The following is a 19,370-nucleotide window of genomic DNA, read 5'->3' on the forward strand; positions in this document are numbered from 1 at the left end:
ACTGACTTCTTATTCTTCTTCCCTTTTCCTACCTAGCTTAGTGGTTTCCAGGTATGCATTGTGAATTACTTGATTATACAGCAAGCTTTGTGGCCGAGGGTATATTCCTTTGAAGATTTGCCATACAAACATATAGGCCCAATACACAACTGTGAAAGAGCCTAAGAGGTGGGCTTAATAATTAGATTAGAATAATTAGATGAAAATGTAATGCCTGAGGTGGAGTTAGAATGATGACCAAGTGGGCATGGTGTGAGCCAGAAGATCAGTAAGGACCTTGCTTCCTGCTCTTCCTTTGCATATTCACTTAGCAAACATTTATTAAGGGCCCACCCTGGGGCTGGGGATATAGCTCAGTTGGTAGAGTGCTTGCCTCACATGCACAAGGCCCTGGGTTCAATTCCCAGGAAAACAAAAACAAAAAAACTATTCTTTTAGGACTAAAGGGACATACTTCATCTAAGGCACTCATGCAAAATCCTTGCCTGACTTGTTCTGAGGTCCAAGGGACCAGATTCCTCTATGTAAGAATGGGGCTCACACTACATTCAGATTTAGTGAGTTCCAATCTATGCTAAGTGACAAAGGAATCTGCTCAGTCCAAATCTTCAAAGTGTGCCTTTGTCTGGAGAAACTTTAAGTCTTTCCTTACCTCCAGCACCTTGAATGACTTGGATATTTCAACATTTACCTAAGCTCTTCAAAACGAATAGAGCAGCCCTGGCAAAATTAAAAAGAATAAAAATCAAGCCTTATTTGAGTTAGGTGACAACTCCATGTTCACTCTATTTGGGCAGGGTTGGGGATGTGTAGGGAGGAGTGGGGAGGAGTTTGGGGTTTTATTGCTATTCCTGCCTAATTTGGTAGAATCAGCCCCTGCCTATACCACTTCATCAACTGACGACTAAAATAGTCAATTTAGGCTGGGTGCCGTGGTGCATGCCTGTAATCCCAGCAACTCTGGAGGCTGAGGCAGGAGGATCCAAAGTTCTAGGCCAGTCTCAGCAACTTAGTGAGACCCTGTCTCAAAATAAAAAAGTAAAAAGGGTTGGGGATGCAGCTTAGTGGAAAAATGCCCATGACTTCAATCCCAGTACAAAAAAAAAAAAAAAGAGCAGGTCAATATAATCAATCTCCTTTACCCCCTCACTTCTCTGTCATATTTTCTAAAAGTGAGACTGAATAAAAGCTATAGTTCAGGGGATGAGGGAGAAAATAGAGGGTGGTGGAGCCTTGTTAACTTCCCATGTGTCCATCACATAGTCAGCATTTTGTCACCTCATATCTAGAGACAAAAGAATTCTAAGAAGCTTACCAGCTGTTTGAATGCAAGTCTTTGACAGCCAAGCCTCCTATGTTTTTGTAAGGTTTGCCTGGGCCAGTGATACCCAGTGGGGTGCTGGTCCTTTGGGTTAGCATTCTATCCCCAGCTGCAGAAAACAACAAAATGCCTACCCCTGAACCTTGGTAAATGAGCTCAAATGAAAAGCAGTTACCGGGTGCCAGGCCTCTGTGGCCTGCATATTAGATGGTAACAATTAGCTAATAGCCCAGAATATCAACCACACCCAGGGGAAGTGCACTCAGGGGCATATTGCACTGGCTTCTAACATCATCTCCTCAAAAGGCATGCTCACTCAAGGTTATAGAAACTTAAGCTTCTAGCAGACTGGAAAGTCCCTAAATGCCAGAATTTTATCCTCTAATTTTCACCCCTTTTGCTTTATCTCTGCGGTTGCCCAGTGTGTGAGAGCAGGGTTTCTCAAATGTTATTGCACACAGCAATTACGGGGGATCTTGTTAACATGCAGACTCTACTTCAGGTCTGGGCAGGGGCTTGAGAGTCTCTTGTTCTCCCAGGTGATACCAAAGGTGCAGGTCCATGGACCACACTGTGAGGAACAAGGTCATAGAGAAGCCCTCTGGGTCAGGTTTGTCAACAAGGAAATCAAGGGCCCTGCAAGCTCTGTAACACCACACACACTGTTCCCTAGAGTAGAAAGGACAGCAAATGTCATTGTGTTGTCACTTCCAGTATGCAAAAACTTTGCATACTAGACACTGCTAGCTTCATAGCTTCATATCTACAACAAATTTCTGTGATAATTTGAGCTCCGATGAAAAGAACACATAAAGTAATGAAAGATGAGGATGTCAGACAGCCCAATCTTTTGCTTGCAATTAAACAGAAGATTCCAATTAATGTCCAGCTCCTTCTAACAGAGATGTTTCCAAATCTAAAGATGTTCACTGGATTTCAGAATCTTTCCAGTGAAGAGGGTTCCAAAACCTTTTTGAAATGCTTCCTGCTGACTCAACAACTTTGACAGGTTGAGTTTTCAAGCTAAAGTTGTCTTGCCTAACACACCCATGAAAATCTGGCCAAAAGAACAGGGTGAGTTCATACATACAAACAGGCTACAAAATGCTACTCTTCAATTCCATCAGTAAATGGAACCCTTCCCTACTTCTATTCACATTTCCACTCACAGCTCACTAATGCAGTTTCATTAGCTAACATGAAAGTCCCTTTCAATACCATTTTCCACGTAATTTTTATGTCAATAATAAAAAGCTAGTAGCAACCCTATTCCCCTAGGCACCCCTCAATTAACATCCTTTTAGGTTTTTACTGCTACCCTTTGTTTCCTGCCCTTTAGCCAATTTCCAAAGGACTTTGCCAACTTTCCACTTACAACTCGGGTCTTATACATTAACCTACGATGCAGAACATTTTGTGAAAATGCTTTCAGAAAAATTGGATTGCCATGCAAGTCACCCTGCTGCATGCTCATCCTCCCCAGAATCGAGGGCTTCAAAGGATTCCAGAGGCCTCTGGAGTTCTGACTTTCCCTCCCTGAAGCTATTGTTGGCTTTCCTCAATTGAACCACACTCACCTCCCCAAAGTTCCCCGGCTCAATTTCTGAAATAGCTTCTCAATGTTCTTGGAAGCCTCACATCAAACTAATGGGCTCTGAGGCTCCCTGGGTCTTAGACATCTGGAAGAGAGTCTCAGCAGTCTCAAGGGAGAGAGGTGCCTACAGAACTACCTTTGTCTGAAGGGGGCTGGAGAACATGGTCAGGGATTCCAATGGTTCCTTCCATGGTTCCCATCTGGATGGGAGCCAAAGACCATGGAACTCCCTGGGTCTTGTGGCTTCTTAGAGCAACATAAAGATATTCCTTGACTTATGACGGGGTTATGTCCTGAAAGTCCCATTGTTAAATTAAAAATATTGTAAGTTGCATCTAATACAACTAAATTACTGAACATTATAGCTCAGAACACAGTATAGTGTAGAATACTGGCAGATGCCCCTTAGGACTGTGCACTGTGGCTTGATGCTGCGACCCAGCATTGCGGGGCAGTATCACACTACATATTGATAACCTGGGAAAAGATCAAAATTCAAAATATGGTTTCTACTGAAAATGTATCGCTTTTATACCATTTTTTGATTTATAAAATGGAAAAAATTGTAAGATGAGGACCATGTGTAATCTGAGCAACTAAGATGGGGTCTGTTTGATCCCTCTAGCTTCATTATTTGTCTAGAGAGCATCTGTTATGTGCCAAGCACTGGGAAAAATAGTGAACAAAAGTGACAAAGTTTCTCAAGTTCTAATCTTAGTAGATAAGGTGACACAAATCACAATAGCAAAGAATGACAGGTGCTCTGAAGCAATAAGGCAAGGTAAGGAGAGCAACAGAGTCAGTTTAGAAGATGTGGTCATGGGGAGGGCCTCTCAATGATGCTACCATTTTGAACAAGTGAGGTGATTTCTGATGGGTCCCTTCCTGCATCTTCTGTTCCTGTTACTCCTCTTGATTAAAGAGTATGTAGATAGAGTGTGAAACTATTGGTAAACAAGGGGGCTGAAAGGAATGGATACTATCCTTTATTGTGACAGAAATCCTAGGGAAGACCAAAGAACAGCCATTGTTCTCTCCCCTAATCCTTTGCAGACACAATATAGTACTTCAAGTCTCCTAATGCAGTATTTACCTATATGTATACATCTGGGTTCACCTGTCTGTCTCCTCTCCAAGATTAGTTATTCTGAAATTTTCATGTATTTAAGAATCATATTGAGTGCTATTTAACCAATCCAAGGGCTCCATCTTTATAAATTCTAATCATTTAGATCTGGGCTGGGGTCCAGGTGTCAAAACAAATAAAAATCCCAAATAATACCTATGAAACTGGTGGGCGGGTATCTCATCTTGAAAATCACCGTAATAAGCAATTAACTTCTCTAGGGCATGGTCTGCCTTGTCCTATTTGTTTCTGTGCCTAGAACACAGCCTAATGCTTGGTAACGACTCGGTAATCAAAAGAAGCATTTCCCTTGCAGGACATTTACCCCTGTCTTGTAAATAATGAACACCAAGGGAGGTGGTCATCTTATCTTCCACCCAAGATTCAGCTTCTAGAAACCAGAGATTCCATTAGGCATTTTTTTCCTGTGGGCCTAGAAGTATCTTTTATAGTGTTGGCCACAATAGCACTTCAGAAAATACTTGCTGAGACAAAGAATAAATAGGAGCAGAAAAAAAAAAAAAATTAAACCATGAGATCCATTCAGAAAATCATGGTGACCCAACAGTTTTTGCTGGATAACTCCGCGATGCTCCTCAAGAATCATCAAAAAGGACTGTGCTGACATGTAACAGGAGTACCACTTTCCTTTTGCTGCCCTTTCCTTGGTAAAGCTACCAACAAACAAATAAACAAGGAAAAAAAAAGTCAAGGTCAAGGAGCAGGAATGAGTCTGGGGGCACAAAAGACCCTTGGCTAATGTGCCCTGAATGAGTCAAGAGTAGTTTTCTCACTGGGCTCTCGGCTTCTCAGCACTTAGAGATGTCCTAATGTCATCACTGGCTCCTATTTTAGCAGAAGCTGGTGACAAGCTACTCTTTAATCCAGTCCCTCCCTTAGCCCTCAGCTGCAGGCTGCTGTTTCAGCATTTGTCTGATATGCACCCCTGTCTTTGTCCTATTACTGATGATACTTTGGTGGCATGTTAAGAGAGCTCATAGGACTGTAAGCTGATGCGGGTGTCTTGAAGCCACATTTTAAAAAAAGAATCCATCCATTCTTCCATTTGCCAAATCTCTGCTACTTCTCTGGGATGCCCTTGCAGCTTTTACCTCTTTATGAGCTCAGCAGATTCTTCAAGCCTGTTTTCCCTTTTAAGCATTCCATGTAGGATGCAGAGCTCCTGGGGTTCAGGGTTGGCTTTGTGGAAGAGAAAGAGCAAGAAAAAAGACCTTGCTTCAGGTCTCTGTGTCTAGCCAGCTCTGTGACTTCAACAAGTCACATGAGAAAATTGAGAGCTAAAGAAAATAAGTGGCTTGTCCGAAGTCACAAAATTTTCTCATCTTAGAAATCATTTTTTTTTAAATTGAAAAAAAAAAAACAAGGAAAATGAATAATGTAACATCCCCTCTAACTTCCTCACAAAGCTATTATGAAGGCCAGAGAAGATCACACAGAAGGGAACTGCAAATCCTAATGTATTACTTGTTATTCTTTATGATCTCATAGCAATAACTCCGAGTATAACCTAGTTGGTGGAAGGAAAGGAATAAGACTGGGCTCAGGCAAACTGGGGTTCAATTCCAAAAAATCTCATTTAGAATAACAGTGGTTAGGGCTCTCAACAGTGTACCTGGCAGAAAAGCCAAAGGTGATTTATAAGGTAAAGGCTGCCAGTTGGTGGTAGGAGATAAAGAGTATGAAGTCTTGTCCTCTCTACTCCAAGGGACAACCAAAAGCTCAGCCCACAGAAGTTCAAATATATCACTTATACCAGAAGAAAAAACTCTAACATATTTCCTCACCGTTTGATAAACTAGGCAGATTGTTTCAGGATTCTGGCAGGTCACCAAGGTTGGACCCATGTTCTCTGTAGTGCTTCTTTGTATATTATATGAGGTCATGAAACTAACACTGAATCTGGTGGCAGAATTCAGTTCGAGACCTACCTCTGTCTCCTTTAATAGTCAGGTAAACCAACTTTGTTCATTCACAATTTCAAAGCGTCGGGACCACCTGGCTAGGTGGACCGAATGACGAGGAGTACCAAATCCTCAGAGGGAGATTGCTGGGGTGAGGAGTTGGACATCATATGCCTTCCTTGGGAGGGAACTGTATCTGGAGACGTGAGACAGATGCATGTCAAGCTTTTCCTAGTTTGGTTTAGTTATAGAACTGGATTTCTTCTGGGCAGTGGTGGGGGATGAGGCTTGACCTCCCAAATCTCCTTTTGTGAAATGAAAGGTTAGGATTAGGTGGCCAGGGGACAAGTGTGTGGCTCTAACATTCTCCGACTCTGTCATCATAGGATGAGTTAGACCTTGGTGTGACTGGCCCCATGACTTCAGAGCATTGGCTGCAAATGAATCAAGTAGCATTTAAATATTACAAATATGCTGGCTGCTCACACTACCCAGAAAGACTTAGTTGTTTTGGCTGCGGGTATAATTTTATACTAGAAATATACCACAGATATTCTTGAGGCTTTTTTTTTTTTTCTTTTTGGTGTCTACAGACAAAATAAACATTTGACTTTGGATTGTGGGTACAATCTAATAGTTCAAAAAGTTTCTAAATGAGCTAAAATATTAGGCAGCGGAGAAGACAGCCTGAAGTTATATCAGATGCTTGGCTATATAACACAAGGCTTCCATTTTCTCCACATGAAGCCTGGTAATTCATGACTTCATAAGGCAAGCTATAGGAAGGAACTAGGCTTACCTGCTGGGATGTTCCCAGATACGAGCCTTCCCCTGGGTTTCTGCTGGCTTGCTCACCTCCAAGTGAAAGGCTCACTGAACACTTTAGTAAACAAGCAGGCTTGAATCTAGCTCAATAATCCTTTGAAGAGCAAGCCCATTGGAATGAGTTCAGTGAAATGCTCATTTATGGTGATAAGGGTCAGAAGAAATCCCAGCCTGTGAGTGCAGTGTGGATGAATTGAGTTATCATAGTCCTTCAGGAGGGAGGAGAGGCACAGAGTGACCACAGAGCCCCTTACCTGCAATGCTTTTGACTTGTGCTTGCTAACAGTGCCTGTACCTTTTGAATATCTAAAATTTCCTGGTTGAAACCAGGCATGCTGGTGCATATCTGTAATTCTAGAGACTCAGGAGGCTGAGGCAGGAGAATTACAAGTTTAAGGCCAGTCTCAGCAATTTAGCAAGGTCTTAAGCAACTTAGTGAGACTCTTTTTCAAAATATAAAAGGGCTAGGGATGTGGCTAAGTGGTAAAGCACCCCTGGGTTCAATCTCTAGTACCAAAAAAAAAAAAAAAAAAGTCATGGTTGGGGCATAGGTACTATGGTCACCTACGGTATGACTGCTATTCTTGATTCCCCCTGGCTACTGCTTCCGGTGACTTGGACTGAAAGAATCACCTCTGTTACTACTTCACAAGGCTCTTTTTACCATGGTGGGTTTTCAGAGATTTTAGGTCAACAACCAGCTAGGCATGTTGCCTGAGAAGAGAAGGTGCCACCAAACTGGTAAACTGTGGCACACTTGTTGTACAGCAGGTTGAGCCTTCTGATTGCAGTTATTCTGGCAGCAAGAAGTCAGGTCACAGCAGACTTATGTTGGATCAGAGATGAGTGGTTTGCCTCCCTAGCCTTCCAGCCTGGCCACATGTGTTGTAAGAATAAATCACAGTTCAGGACTAGAGTATGGAGGACTCTCAAGCTCATTTTAGGATTATGAAACAAGTTCCTGAAGCACAGTACAAAATGGCATAGCACAGCATTTCTCAGAGCAATCTTTGGGTCACCAGCTTCAGTATTATCTAAAAATGTGGAAATTCCCAGGGCTTGCCCCAGACCTATTGATTCAGATTTTCAGGAAGTGGATTCCAGGGATTTGCATTTTTTTAAAACTAACTTCTCTAACTATTCTTACATGCATTAATGAAATAATAATGCAAAAAAGGTACTGCATGTTTTACTGAAATTTCCAAATGAAATTATTATTTTTTTTGGTAATGGGTCAGAGGCTAACAATCTCTAATGACAGCAAAAATTTGACACAAACTTCCAGGTTGGCTCTTATTGTGAGGTCATAAATAAGTTGCTAAACAAGTTTTTTTTTTTTTTTTAGTGTGTTTTAAGAGTAAATAAAATAAACCTCAAATTTTGGTTTTATTAAAAAAGCTGGTTGGCAAACCTCAAGTCATTGGCTAAACAACTCCGTAAATGACACGCAGATGCATACAAGTGATTTTTTTTACTGTTGAGCTTGACAGAGAAAGAAACCAGCAGCACAAATCATGAAGTTTCTTACAGGTAAGGTTAGAGTGTACCAGAATCATAGAGAGTAGTTTCTGTACACTCTTTAAAAACAAAAAAACAAACAAAAAAAACATTTTATCTTTACATGGTGCTGAAGATCAAACCTAGTGCCTTACGCATGCTAGGCAAGTGCTCTACCTCTGAGCTACAACCCCAGCCCTTCTGTATACCCTTAACATGTGATCAATACCTGACATTCAAAATAATGGTGATGGTGGGAAGGGGGACACTTGGCCCCCACAGTCACATCACCCCAGCTGAGGACTCAGAAGTATGAGATATTGCAGATATACAGGACTAATGAGGAAATTAAGAAAACTGTTAAATCTGACTGTTATATGAAACCAAAGTGTCCTTAAAACTTCTTTTTTTTTTTTTTTTTTTTGAGAGAGAGAGAGAGAGAGAGAGAGAGAGAGAATTTTTAATATTTATTTTTTAGTTCTCGGCGGACACAACATCTTTGTTTGTATGTGGTGCTGAGGATCGAACCCGGGCCGCACGCATGCCAGGCGAGCGCGCTACCGCTTGAGCCACATCCCCAGCCCCTTAAAACTTCTTATTTTCCCTTTGCACAGGGGGATCCATTCTTTGTGGTGATGGATGAAGTTTATATAATTCTTGGGATTGGATTCTCTTTAAGAAAAATAACACAAAAGTAATTATGAATACAAATTTACATACTAACATGAATGCTTATTATGAATGAGAAAAGAAACCACAATAAATTGCTGGAAACTTGGATTCTAATCTTCCTTTCCTCAGACAAATGTTTAGAAAAATGTTTTCTGATTGTGACCTTGCTTCTCCTCTCTATCTAGAACATTCTACATTTTCCAGCAATAAGCAGGACTTGTAGGACCTGATCTGACCTACAGTCTCCAATACTTAAATTTAATTCGCATTTTCATAAATCTGCCCTTACATATCAAATTGGATTTCCTTTCTTAATTATCTAAACAGGTAACTTATTGATTTGTAGTTTGTACTAAAAAGTAGATGATTAGGTTATTACTTTAATTCTCAAGACTTGAGGGCACTTCTACAGGAAGGCTCTCATAGGAAGTCTCCCAAAAAACTGCCATCAGTTCCTCCCCTCCTTTTGTACAAGCACGGTGCTCCTCACATCAAGAAGTGACTTCCACTGCCCTTCTCCTCAGATGTGGGCTGGCCTCAGTGATTTCCTTGACCACAGGATATGGCAGTGTGATGTTATGGATTTCAGAGGCTAGGTCTTAAGACTAATCTGGGACTCTTGAATCACTTGTTCTTGTGACTGTTTCTCTCAGAATCCAGCTGCCATGCTATGAGAAGTCCAAACCATGCAGTTTGGCTATGCATTGCTATCTCAGCTGATCTCTTAACTGCTAGCCAACATCAACTGCCACTCATCTGAGTGAGCCATCTTGGACTTCCAGCCACTGTCACATAGTGACATTTGTCACTGTCATATAGTGACACAGGCTGCTGCCCACCCTCCAGGAGCTCCCCCACCTACATGCTGTTACAAGCTAAGATACTCCCTTGCTTCCTTAGGGTCCAGTTCAAGCACCTCTGCAGTAATCAGCTTTATTACAGCTAATAGCCCTTCCAGCTAATCTTCCAAATTCAGTGACTCCCTAAGGCAAATTTTATTTCATACCAAACTCACTCTGACTTCCTTCTTTTTCTTGTCCTACTTATTCCTCTCTTCTTTAGATTATATAGCTCTCCCTCCCTTATCTAAACTCCTTTTGTCCCTTAGGACATAAGAAACAGGGTTTATGGCTAATTATTCTTTAGCAAATCTTACCTTCCAACTGGCCCTAAATTCTAATTCCATGAGGACATGTTCTCCAGTGTTTTACTCATGATCCCTGTAGAAAGAGCCACTGAAATCTTGTGGTTTTGATGGAGTAGGAGATTATATTTATTATGCCAGGTTGTGTGCTAAGTACTTTATATATGCCATTTCATTTTTTCCCCTTGGTTTCCTTCATATAACAACCCTATTGTCCTCTTTTTTAACTAAAGAGGAAGTTGAGACTTAAGTAACTCTCTCAAAGTCACTTGGCTAGTAAACCGTAGAGACAGAGCTTTGAGCCAAGATTGAGTCCCAGGCTGAGTTTTTATCTACACTATCATACTGCAATCCCTAAGGTTATTCTGAGAGGTCTACAGAATCTCAAAAAATAAGTGTTTCCTCAGGTATCAGCCAAAGAGAATTACTGGCCAGGTGCAGTGTAATCCTGTAATACCAGCTACTTGTGAGGCTGAAGCAGGAAGATCACAAGTTTGAGGCTAGACTTAGCAACTTAGTGAGACCCTGTCTCAAAATAAAAATATAAAGGGCCAGAGATGTAGCTCAGTGGTAGAGCACCCCTGGGTTCACTCCCCAGTACCAAAAAACCTAAAACAAAACAAAACACATAGATAATGGCTGCTGCCCTTTTTGAAAACTTCAAGATGCTCAGTCACATATATACCCTTTTCACCTATTTGTTTATGCACTGTATATATAATCATATTCTGCTTAAATTCCTATAGCACAGCCATATCATACACCCATACTGTTTCTTATGACCTGGCCAGACTATAGAAAGCACAAAATATATAAAACATGCTCTTTCCCCAAACCAGATTTTGGCTTGGGGTACACAAAGCCACCAAGAATCAGAAGTCTACACATGTTAAGATGTATACATAAGGCCTCAAATATTATCCATGTTTTCATGGGACACAGCATGAGTCCCAAACAAAAATAGTCATTCTCTTTCAACATCGAAGTGAACACTGGGAATCCCTAAGTGTGAAGCCTTCCAAAAGCTGGGAGGAAAGGAGAATATTATTTACTGGTTACCTGTGACCTCATGCCAGGCAGTTTCACCCATGTTCTTGTCAATATAGGCCTTTTTGCCCCCCCTCCCTATTCCCCAAGAGGAAAGGCAGGCGGAATTATGTGTGTTGGCCACTGGTGCCAGGGCTGGATCCTGTCTGTTCTTTTAGAGAAGGCTATTTCAGATAAAAAAATATATATATATTATCTAGATAAAAAAAGTCCCAAGAATGAGCTAAATGAGTGAACTAGAGCCATTAAAAACAAAACAAAACAAACAAATGAACAAAAAATAGCTGATCGGAATCCTGAAAATTAAGAGGAGGGAAAAATGAAGCAGAGAGAAAAATCAGGCTCCGTGGGGTTCTGTCTGGCAGGGACAAGAAGAAGGGGGAACTGCTGAGTGGGGGAGGAGTTGGCTCCCAAACAGAAAAAGGCCCTGTTCTTCCAAGAGCCTCAACTGGGGCTAAAGCAACAGCACTGTCTTGGAGTGGAGGCTGGAAAGAAGGGTGAAAGTAAGAAGAATCCTGGCTGTACACAGGGCCTGTCACAGGCCACAAACGGGTGTGGAGCAGAGAACATCTGGAAGTTGAAGCTGCAGGCTGGTGCCAAGCTGCCTGAGTCATAGGACATATTGTGTGTGTTGGATGGAGGTGGGAGAATTGTTTGAAAAGAGAGGAACATGGAGGGCCTGGGCTCTGGGGCCTATGAGTGAACACATGCTTTTCTTCTCCACTTGAATTCTTTTTAGGATGGCACAAAAGTTTCAGTGAGCTTCATCAGCAAGAAGATGGCGACCTGGCTGGGGAGGTTTTCTTTCTGCTAGGGCAGGGGGTGCAGCCTGTGCTGCCACACACAGAAAATTCAGTGCTGTCAACAGAGTGAGAAGGCTCCTACCCTGCACTTGGAGCCACAGCCAGCAGCAGGCCTCAGCTCCCTTGGCGGGGCCTCTTATGGAATTCAGGGCTTGGCCAGAAATCCTTGCCTTCTACCCCGGAAGGTTTGAGGGAGACTCAGCAAACCTGGCGGCTGCTCTTCAGGTTTGGCAAACTGGAGATTTTTCCAGCGCCTTGTGTTCAGAGAAACCGAAAATGTGTTTGGCTAGAAACCCTTCTCTAATTTTTAAACCCCTGTGCATTTTTTACATAAATTTGACCCACATGTTTTTGATTTATTTATATTTAACTCATCAAATCAAATTAAGAGCTACAGTGATGAATGGGAACAATGCTAATTTCCAAGAAGATTTTTGAGCCCCTTTTCTTAGAACTAAATCACATTTCCTCACCCTCACTCCCCCCACCCCCCCAAACCGTTAAAACTACCAGACTGAGCTAGGTTTGAAATTTAGAACCAAATGTGAAATAAAGATCCATGCTTGGCAAAGACAAAACTTAGCAGGGGAATGTTCTTAGGAAGTACAGTTGGAAAGTGGGGGCGGAGGGGGGGGGCAGAAATGAATACAGAGAGGAGTCAGTTTTCATGAGATATTTAAACATGTTAACCTGGCTTTCTGGGTGCCCAGCAAAAGTGCCCCAGCCATTTCTCTTGGGTATGATCTTATCACTCTTCCTCAGGGCAAAGAGTATTTTAGCCCCAACGTTTGGGGATGGGGGTAAGGAGTGGTCCCTAAACCTATCTTCCTTTTTCTGTTCTCTTTCATAGTAGCCAACCAAAGCTGTTCCTCTTCCCCCTTCTAATGGCACCCTTCCCCACTTTCCTGGCTCTGGCTAAGCCCTCTCCATCTGGAAGTATTTAAAATGTACAGCAATTTTAATCTCATGTAAGAGAATCTTAGGATATACAGTACGTATCCATTAAGCTAAATTATAGGTACTCAATCTTATTTTGCACAATTCTTCTGGCCTAGGTTTGCATACACACACACACACACACACACACAGTCACTACTGCCTTTCCCAGTCACCTCTTCTACTCTATTACTTCAGTCCAAGGCCAATAGTATTTCTTTGAGAAAGTCTGTCCTCCAAGGTGTCAAGAAAAAGCTGCTCTCTTAGGTTTAAGACAAAGGTACCCTCTATAGAGCCCTCTGAGCAAGTACCTTGTGGGTCACTAGGACCGTGGCCATAGAAATTTCCTTGAACTTGGCTCTCTCTCCTATAACCCTTGATCTCATTAGATAGACCTAGGTTCAAGTACTACTTAATAACTGCTATTAAGTGCTACTTAATAACTGTGCAACCTTGGGGGAGTTATTTTATTTCCTTGAGTTCTAATTTCCCAATCTATAAAATGAGTAGAAGAGCTCACAGGGCTATTATGAGGATTAAATGAGATACTGTCAAACCTTAGTATGTTGGGTGGGGAGCAGGGAGGGGTTCAAAGGGTAAAAAGGGTCAGTTAAACAGGAAGAATACATTTTAGGGAATCTGCTACACAGCACTGGTGACTATAGGTATTATAGGTTTTAAAATTGCTAAAAGAGTAGATTTTCAAAGAGTAGACCTTTTCCTGGAATCAACAGTAGCACAGTGATTAAGAGGTCTAACAGCATAGAGATTCTCCTTCAAACCATATTGAGCTTCTTCTCACCTTATATTAAAGGTATTTATATGTGTAGATGGGGAGGGGAGTGAAAAGGAGGTTTTCAGTCTGCTTTAAGAAGCAAAATGGTTAACTAGTGTTTCCTGAGATCTCCAGATACTTCTGGAAAGTGGAAAGAGAAGGTGCCATTTAACATGTCTGATAAATGCCTCTCATCCAAGGGGAAAAAATAGAAATATCTGAGTCAAGTTACAAGTCCCATCCTCAGCAGAGTTCAAAGAAACAGAGTTTGAAGTCCCTACTTATTCCTTTTTTTCTGGTGGGAAGTCATTTTAGCAGTAATTTATGATAACAACATCCATGATGTGGGCCAGGAGAGACCAGGAACTCACCAGCTTCTGGGGGCCATTCTGTAGTAATGGTCCTGACCATGCACAATTGCTGTGAGGTCTCAAAGAGAACATCTGTAGGCTCTTGAGCAATGGTTATTTCTACCAAGCTGACCTCATTTAAAATCCTGGGTGATGGCAGGAAATGTTTGTTTTTTTCCAAGTTCAATGTTTACTAGAGATTTCCCTCTCAGTGACCTATTAGGCCCTGTATCTAGAAGAGTTTTAGATGCCAGTTTAAGCTCTAAAGGACTCTAAAGGAACTATCCTGCTCACAGCCCTGCCAAAGGGTTAGGCTGTGGGAGACCAACCTTACACCTGACTGAGTCACACTCTCCGGCTGGGCGCTTAGCCACAGAAATGTGACAGAGCTTTCTCCACCCTTCTTGGGTTCGAGGGTCATGTCCTGTGCATGGGTGTGTCTTGCTACAGCCTCATGGATGAAGCTACACTCACCTGTTTCTTTGTAATATTACCCCTTGCCCTGTTTAGGGTAGAATCTTCCATGGAAGTGCCTTGTGTGTGTCCCCTTCTCTTACTGTGCCCCTGGGTGTGGCCTACCCAGGTGTCAGTCAACCTGCTGACAGTGGACAGCATGAAGATAGACTCGGCCCCTTGAAACCTGACCCCTTGCCTCATTTGAATAGCTTTTCCTCAATAAAAGGGGTCAGCACGTGCTCTCGCTCTCTCTTTCTGCGGACCCTTAAGGTCAGAGGAGCCGTCACAGCGACCCCAAAGAAAAAGGTATTTGTGTCTCTTGTGTGATTATTTCGTGCAGCCCAGTTAGCCCAGTTTAACTGGAGTGACCCCTGAGCCTTTCAGTCACGAGAACAGAAACCTGGCATTAGGCCAAGATGGCTATTTGTGTCCATAGAAGGCACTGGAGTGGACATATGCTCTGAAGGGTCTGGGAAGACTACTGTGGACTTGTATAAAAGGTAAGTTGGACCAAGTAGGCTCCCCTCTAGAAATCTGGACTGGGGAGACTGAGGAGATAGGTTGATCGGTAGCAGAGATATATGCAATGTGGCTGGCCACATTAATGGCAGAACTCTCTCACAAAGGCTGACAGATTCCTGGTATGGTAACTCTCCAGGGCCGCTCTGATTCTAGAATTACTCTACCATAAAGTCTGGATGTTCAAAGACTCCTTTGGGAGACACTGTGAGCGTCTCTTCCAATATAATTTAAGTAAGTATCTCCTTTTCTTTTGGTGTTAGCTTGAGTGGGTTTTTGCTTCCTCCAATCAAAAGAGCCTTCATTAAAAGAGCACTTATAGAGCAGGGGCCTGGTGACTTGTGCTTCTAATCCCAGCTACTTGGGCAGCTGAGACAGGACAATCCTGAGTTTGAGGCCAACCCAGGCAATATAGCAAGACCCTATCTAAAACAAAATATAAAAACAAAACAAACCTCCCTCCCCAAAGCCAGCATCAGAAGCTGGGGGCATAGGTCAGCGTTAGAGCTTGTAAGGTCCTGTGTTCAACTGCCAATCAAAAACCAGCCAACCAAACCTCGAAACCAAAAACCCGGCACCTATTCTTGAGAAAAACATACAGGTGGAGTATATCTAAACATTCTGGCATTTCCAGTGTGAGGCCTGGGTTTACTACTCAATTTCACTGTAAGGCCTTCTAACTCACTCCTTCCCCTTTCTCCTCTACTACAGAAACTGGTAAAGTACCCCTCTTCCCTGCCTTTTACAGCTAAGGAGAAGTCATGTAACACAGTTCTGGCCAATGAGATGCAAGTCAATGTGCTGGATTGATGCTGCCTCTCCTTCCTGTCTTTCATGAGAATGTTACACTTGGGGTTGCTGCCACCGCCTTGCAACCATGAAAGAAAAACCAGAAAACTACAGGGATACCAGCTCTGGCACAGCTGAGAATCAGAACCTGCACTAGGAGCTATCAAATTCCAGCCTTCTTATTATGTAAAAAAAGATCAATGTCTAAATTACTAAGAGATTTTTCTATAACATGGAAGCAAAATCTTTTCTAACTGATATACTCTGCAAGTGAACATTGAACTGTTAAGGTTTCCAGTACTGTAGGAAACTTGAGTTTTAAAAAACCACATGTATGTTCAATATGTTTTTTGATTTAACTTGTTTAAACAGCATTTGAATGATGCAAGTTCTCCAGGTAATTAAAATCTAACGAGAGGATAAGGCATACCTGAATAACTGTGATGTAAGGCAGTAAGTGAAAATGCCATTACAGGGCAAAGCTCACTGTGTGTCAGGAGTAGGCAAAGATGTTACTTCTGGTTGGGGTAGGGGAAAATCAGAAGCCCCCTTGGGAGAAGCACCTGAGCTCAACCACAAAGGAAAACATATATGTATATTTGGAGGTCAGGAGGAAGGACAGTCATGGCAAATGGAGTAGTTTTAAACAAATATTGGAAAATTAAAGGTCATGTACAGGAAACAAATTCACTTGGCTGATGCAGGGGAACAAAGATCAGATTAGAAAGTTAGACCAAAATTACAACAAGCCTTGCATGCCAACTGAACGAATCTGGCTTGATTCTCCAACTCAGTGGGGTGCATTGAAGGTTTCTGAGCAATTAGGAGTCAGAGGAGTTCTCTGGGAAAATTCTCCTGATTGCAATCTGTGAGATGGACTGAAGGAGGCAGAGAGGGAGACTGTGCAGCTCTCTGGGCAGGAGGTGATGAGGGAATGAACCAGGGTAGTCAAAGTGAGAATGGAGTGACGTGAGACACTGAGAAGCACACGCAACGTGAGCTGGCTACTGTCTGGACATGGGGGTTGGGTCAGGAAAGGAAAAATAAAAAAATATTTTATAGTTCAAAATACAAATAAAAACCTCAAATGGTACCTCTGGAGCTGAAGACAGGAATGGTTTTATGTAGATGTTGGAGTCATGCACCTTCAGGTCATGGTCCCCAAGTCCCCTGGTCACTCCAATAGTTGCCATTACCCGGGCCTAGGAGTATAAACAGAGGATCATCAGAAATAAATACAGCGTGAAAACATCTTATCACACTCCAGCGGCTATGGGCTAAGAATGATGAAAAAAATTGTCCAATTACTCCTGCCCATCTTTCCATGTCCCTTGCTGTTAACTTATATAAGTAGTTGTTACCAAGGAATAGTGCCACAAAATCACTTCTGTATTTGAGGAATGGTTTTTCTACCAATTATCCTGACCTTATTGAGTTGCTGTTGTCTCTTTGCAGCTTTCTTTTGTAGAGACTAGAGACAAGAGTGCTCAATAAACTAACTCCAATCCATGTATAATGTCTGCAGTTACTGAAATCAGTTCATACCAAACCCAACAGCATCCATCCATCCTTCTGTAACACATCCACACTACAAGTATTTGCTGAGCCCCAGGTTTGTCCCTAGCTCTATGATAGGTATTAGCAAAACAAACAAACAAACAAACAAACAAATCAGAGGACCCTCCTGTCCTCCCAAAGCTCACTGTTAGGCTTTATGACTAGAAAAAGTAAATTCTTAGCAACTCTGTGACCTATCCTTTCAGTGTTCCAAATTCCCTCTGGGTGGACAGGAACAAAATTTCACTAGTGCAGTAGCTACCCAGAGACCTCTGGGCTGAGAACTCAAGCTTTCTTCAAATTGCTGGGTTTTAAAAAATGTTTTAAGGAAGCAACACTAGTATTCTAATATCTATACAGTCAGCTTAACTATCTCCTGAGATGCCATAGATTTGATGTACCCAAACATTTACTGAGCACCCACTAAGTGATAGGGGAAACAATTTTCTAAGGCCTCATCCTTACTATAAAGGAGCTTGGTAAGGAACATGAGAGGTAATGTCTAACTAGTAACATAGGAAATATGGTCAAGTACTGAAGGACATGTGGACAATGAAGACTATGTGAGTTTACAGGAGATAAAAATTCTGCTGAGAAGGTCCCCTGGAGGAGGTAGCACTAAGCTTCCTGCTGAAGGTTGGATAGCATCAAGACAGGCAGACTCAGAGAGAGGGGGAATGCAAGTCAGAGTGAACTGGGTGAAATGGAGCCCAGTGGCCGAACCCTTAGGTCATCAATACTAAATTCCATGTAATGTCGTGGTACAAAGACCTGAGCTTGAAACCTCCCTCTAGTCCTTGGGTAGTAAGAACCCTCACAGGGGTACGGATGAAGTAAATAATGGCTAAAAATCAATACAATCCATTGTCCGATACAATACTTTGTCTTCACCTTCCTATCCTCATTTTCCAAAAGGACTGTGCATTTTGGAGCTGGTCTCCAACCAGAAAGTATCTGAGTAGAAAGGTTAAGGGCCAGAGTCAAAGGGAATAAAATGCAAACATGACATGTGAAGCTTGGGGACCTCTGGTCAGTCAGGCTGCAGAAACCTCTGCTCTGCTGGGAGTCTGGACAGACTTCCTTCTAGCTAAGAGGTGTTCAACGTGAACTGTGAAGATTCTGAGTCCCCTGTGGCCCTTGCACTCTCTCCCTGCCAGGGCAGCTTCTCTGGCTGGAAAAAGCACATGCCTGTGTTTTAGTTCAAAGAAATCTGATGTTCCTGCAAGTTCCTGAACTTGTTTACAAAGCATACAGGTGTTACCCACACAAATCTTAATAGCTTTTCTGGAAATAAAAAGTAACAGCTGTGAAAGCACTCAGAGCCTCCTGTGTAGGAGTAGGCATGGAGAGAAAAAAACCCCATGAATGTTCTAGAGGGAACTGCATGAAATCATGGAGGCCTCAGACAGGGATGGTGCACTACTTTGGGTCAGGGAGAGGCCACCAATAAAAGTCAAGAGGAGACACAGTGGCTTGCATTAATTTACTTAAGTTGTATTTATTTAAGTTTGTCTTTGCAGTGCTGGGGATCAATCTTAGTGCCTGGATGGAGCATGCTCTCTGCAAGCACTCCTACCACTGAGGTACACCCCCCAGCCCACATCAGCTTTTAAACAGGCCGACAGGTACAATGACAGAACTTGCCATCTGTTCATCATAGGACTGTCAAGCCTTAACTAACTGAAATGCTTGAGAAACATGATGTTTTCATGACCCGAACTGGAAGAAATCCTTGACCCTTTAAATGTCCTGGCTGATAACCTTCTAAGAACACATCAGTCCATTTTTCTGCTGCACTGAGAGTTTACTGAACAGAACTGCACAACTTAACTTCATACTTAGGCATTTACTGAAGGTCTTCCATGTGTCGGGGTCAGGCTGGGCAGGCACTAGGGCTACAAAGATAACAGAATGTGGTCTTATTGGAACTCACTGGAGAAAGCAGGGTAATGCTGGGAATCTCAGCCCCACAAGGAGCTGCAGAAGCAAGTGCAGGTCACTGACCTGAACCATGAGGCACATTGATGGCACCCATTG

The 19,370-nt window shown here is 42.4% G+C and overlaps 1 protein-coding gene across 1 annotated transcript in view; it reads right to left on the bottom strand.

Annotated features, from left to right (window-relative positions):
• Positions 1-19,370, bottom strand: part of Ppm1h (protein phosphatase, Mg2+/Mn2+ dependent 1H) — a 270,705-nt gene that overhangs the window by 23,108 nt on the left and 228,227 nt on the right. The window contains exon 8 of the mRNA XM_046430626.2: positions 16,871-16,978. Coding sequence (XP_046286582.1) covers positions 16,871-16,978 — 108 coding nt within the window. The remainder of the gene's footprint in view (positions 1-16,870; positions 16,979-19,370) is intronic.

The sequence above is a fragment of the Marmota monax genome, unplaced genomic scaffold (genome assembly GCF_021218885.2).
Source record: "Marmota monax isolate L192 unplaced genomic scaffold, Marmota_monax_Labrador192_F-V1.1 WCK01_AAM20220418_F8-fsc00056, whole genome shotgun sequence".
NCBI lineage: Eukaryota > Metazoa > Chordata > Mammalia > Rodentia > Sciuridae > Marmota > Marmota monax.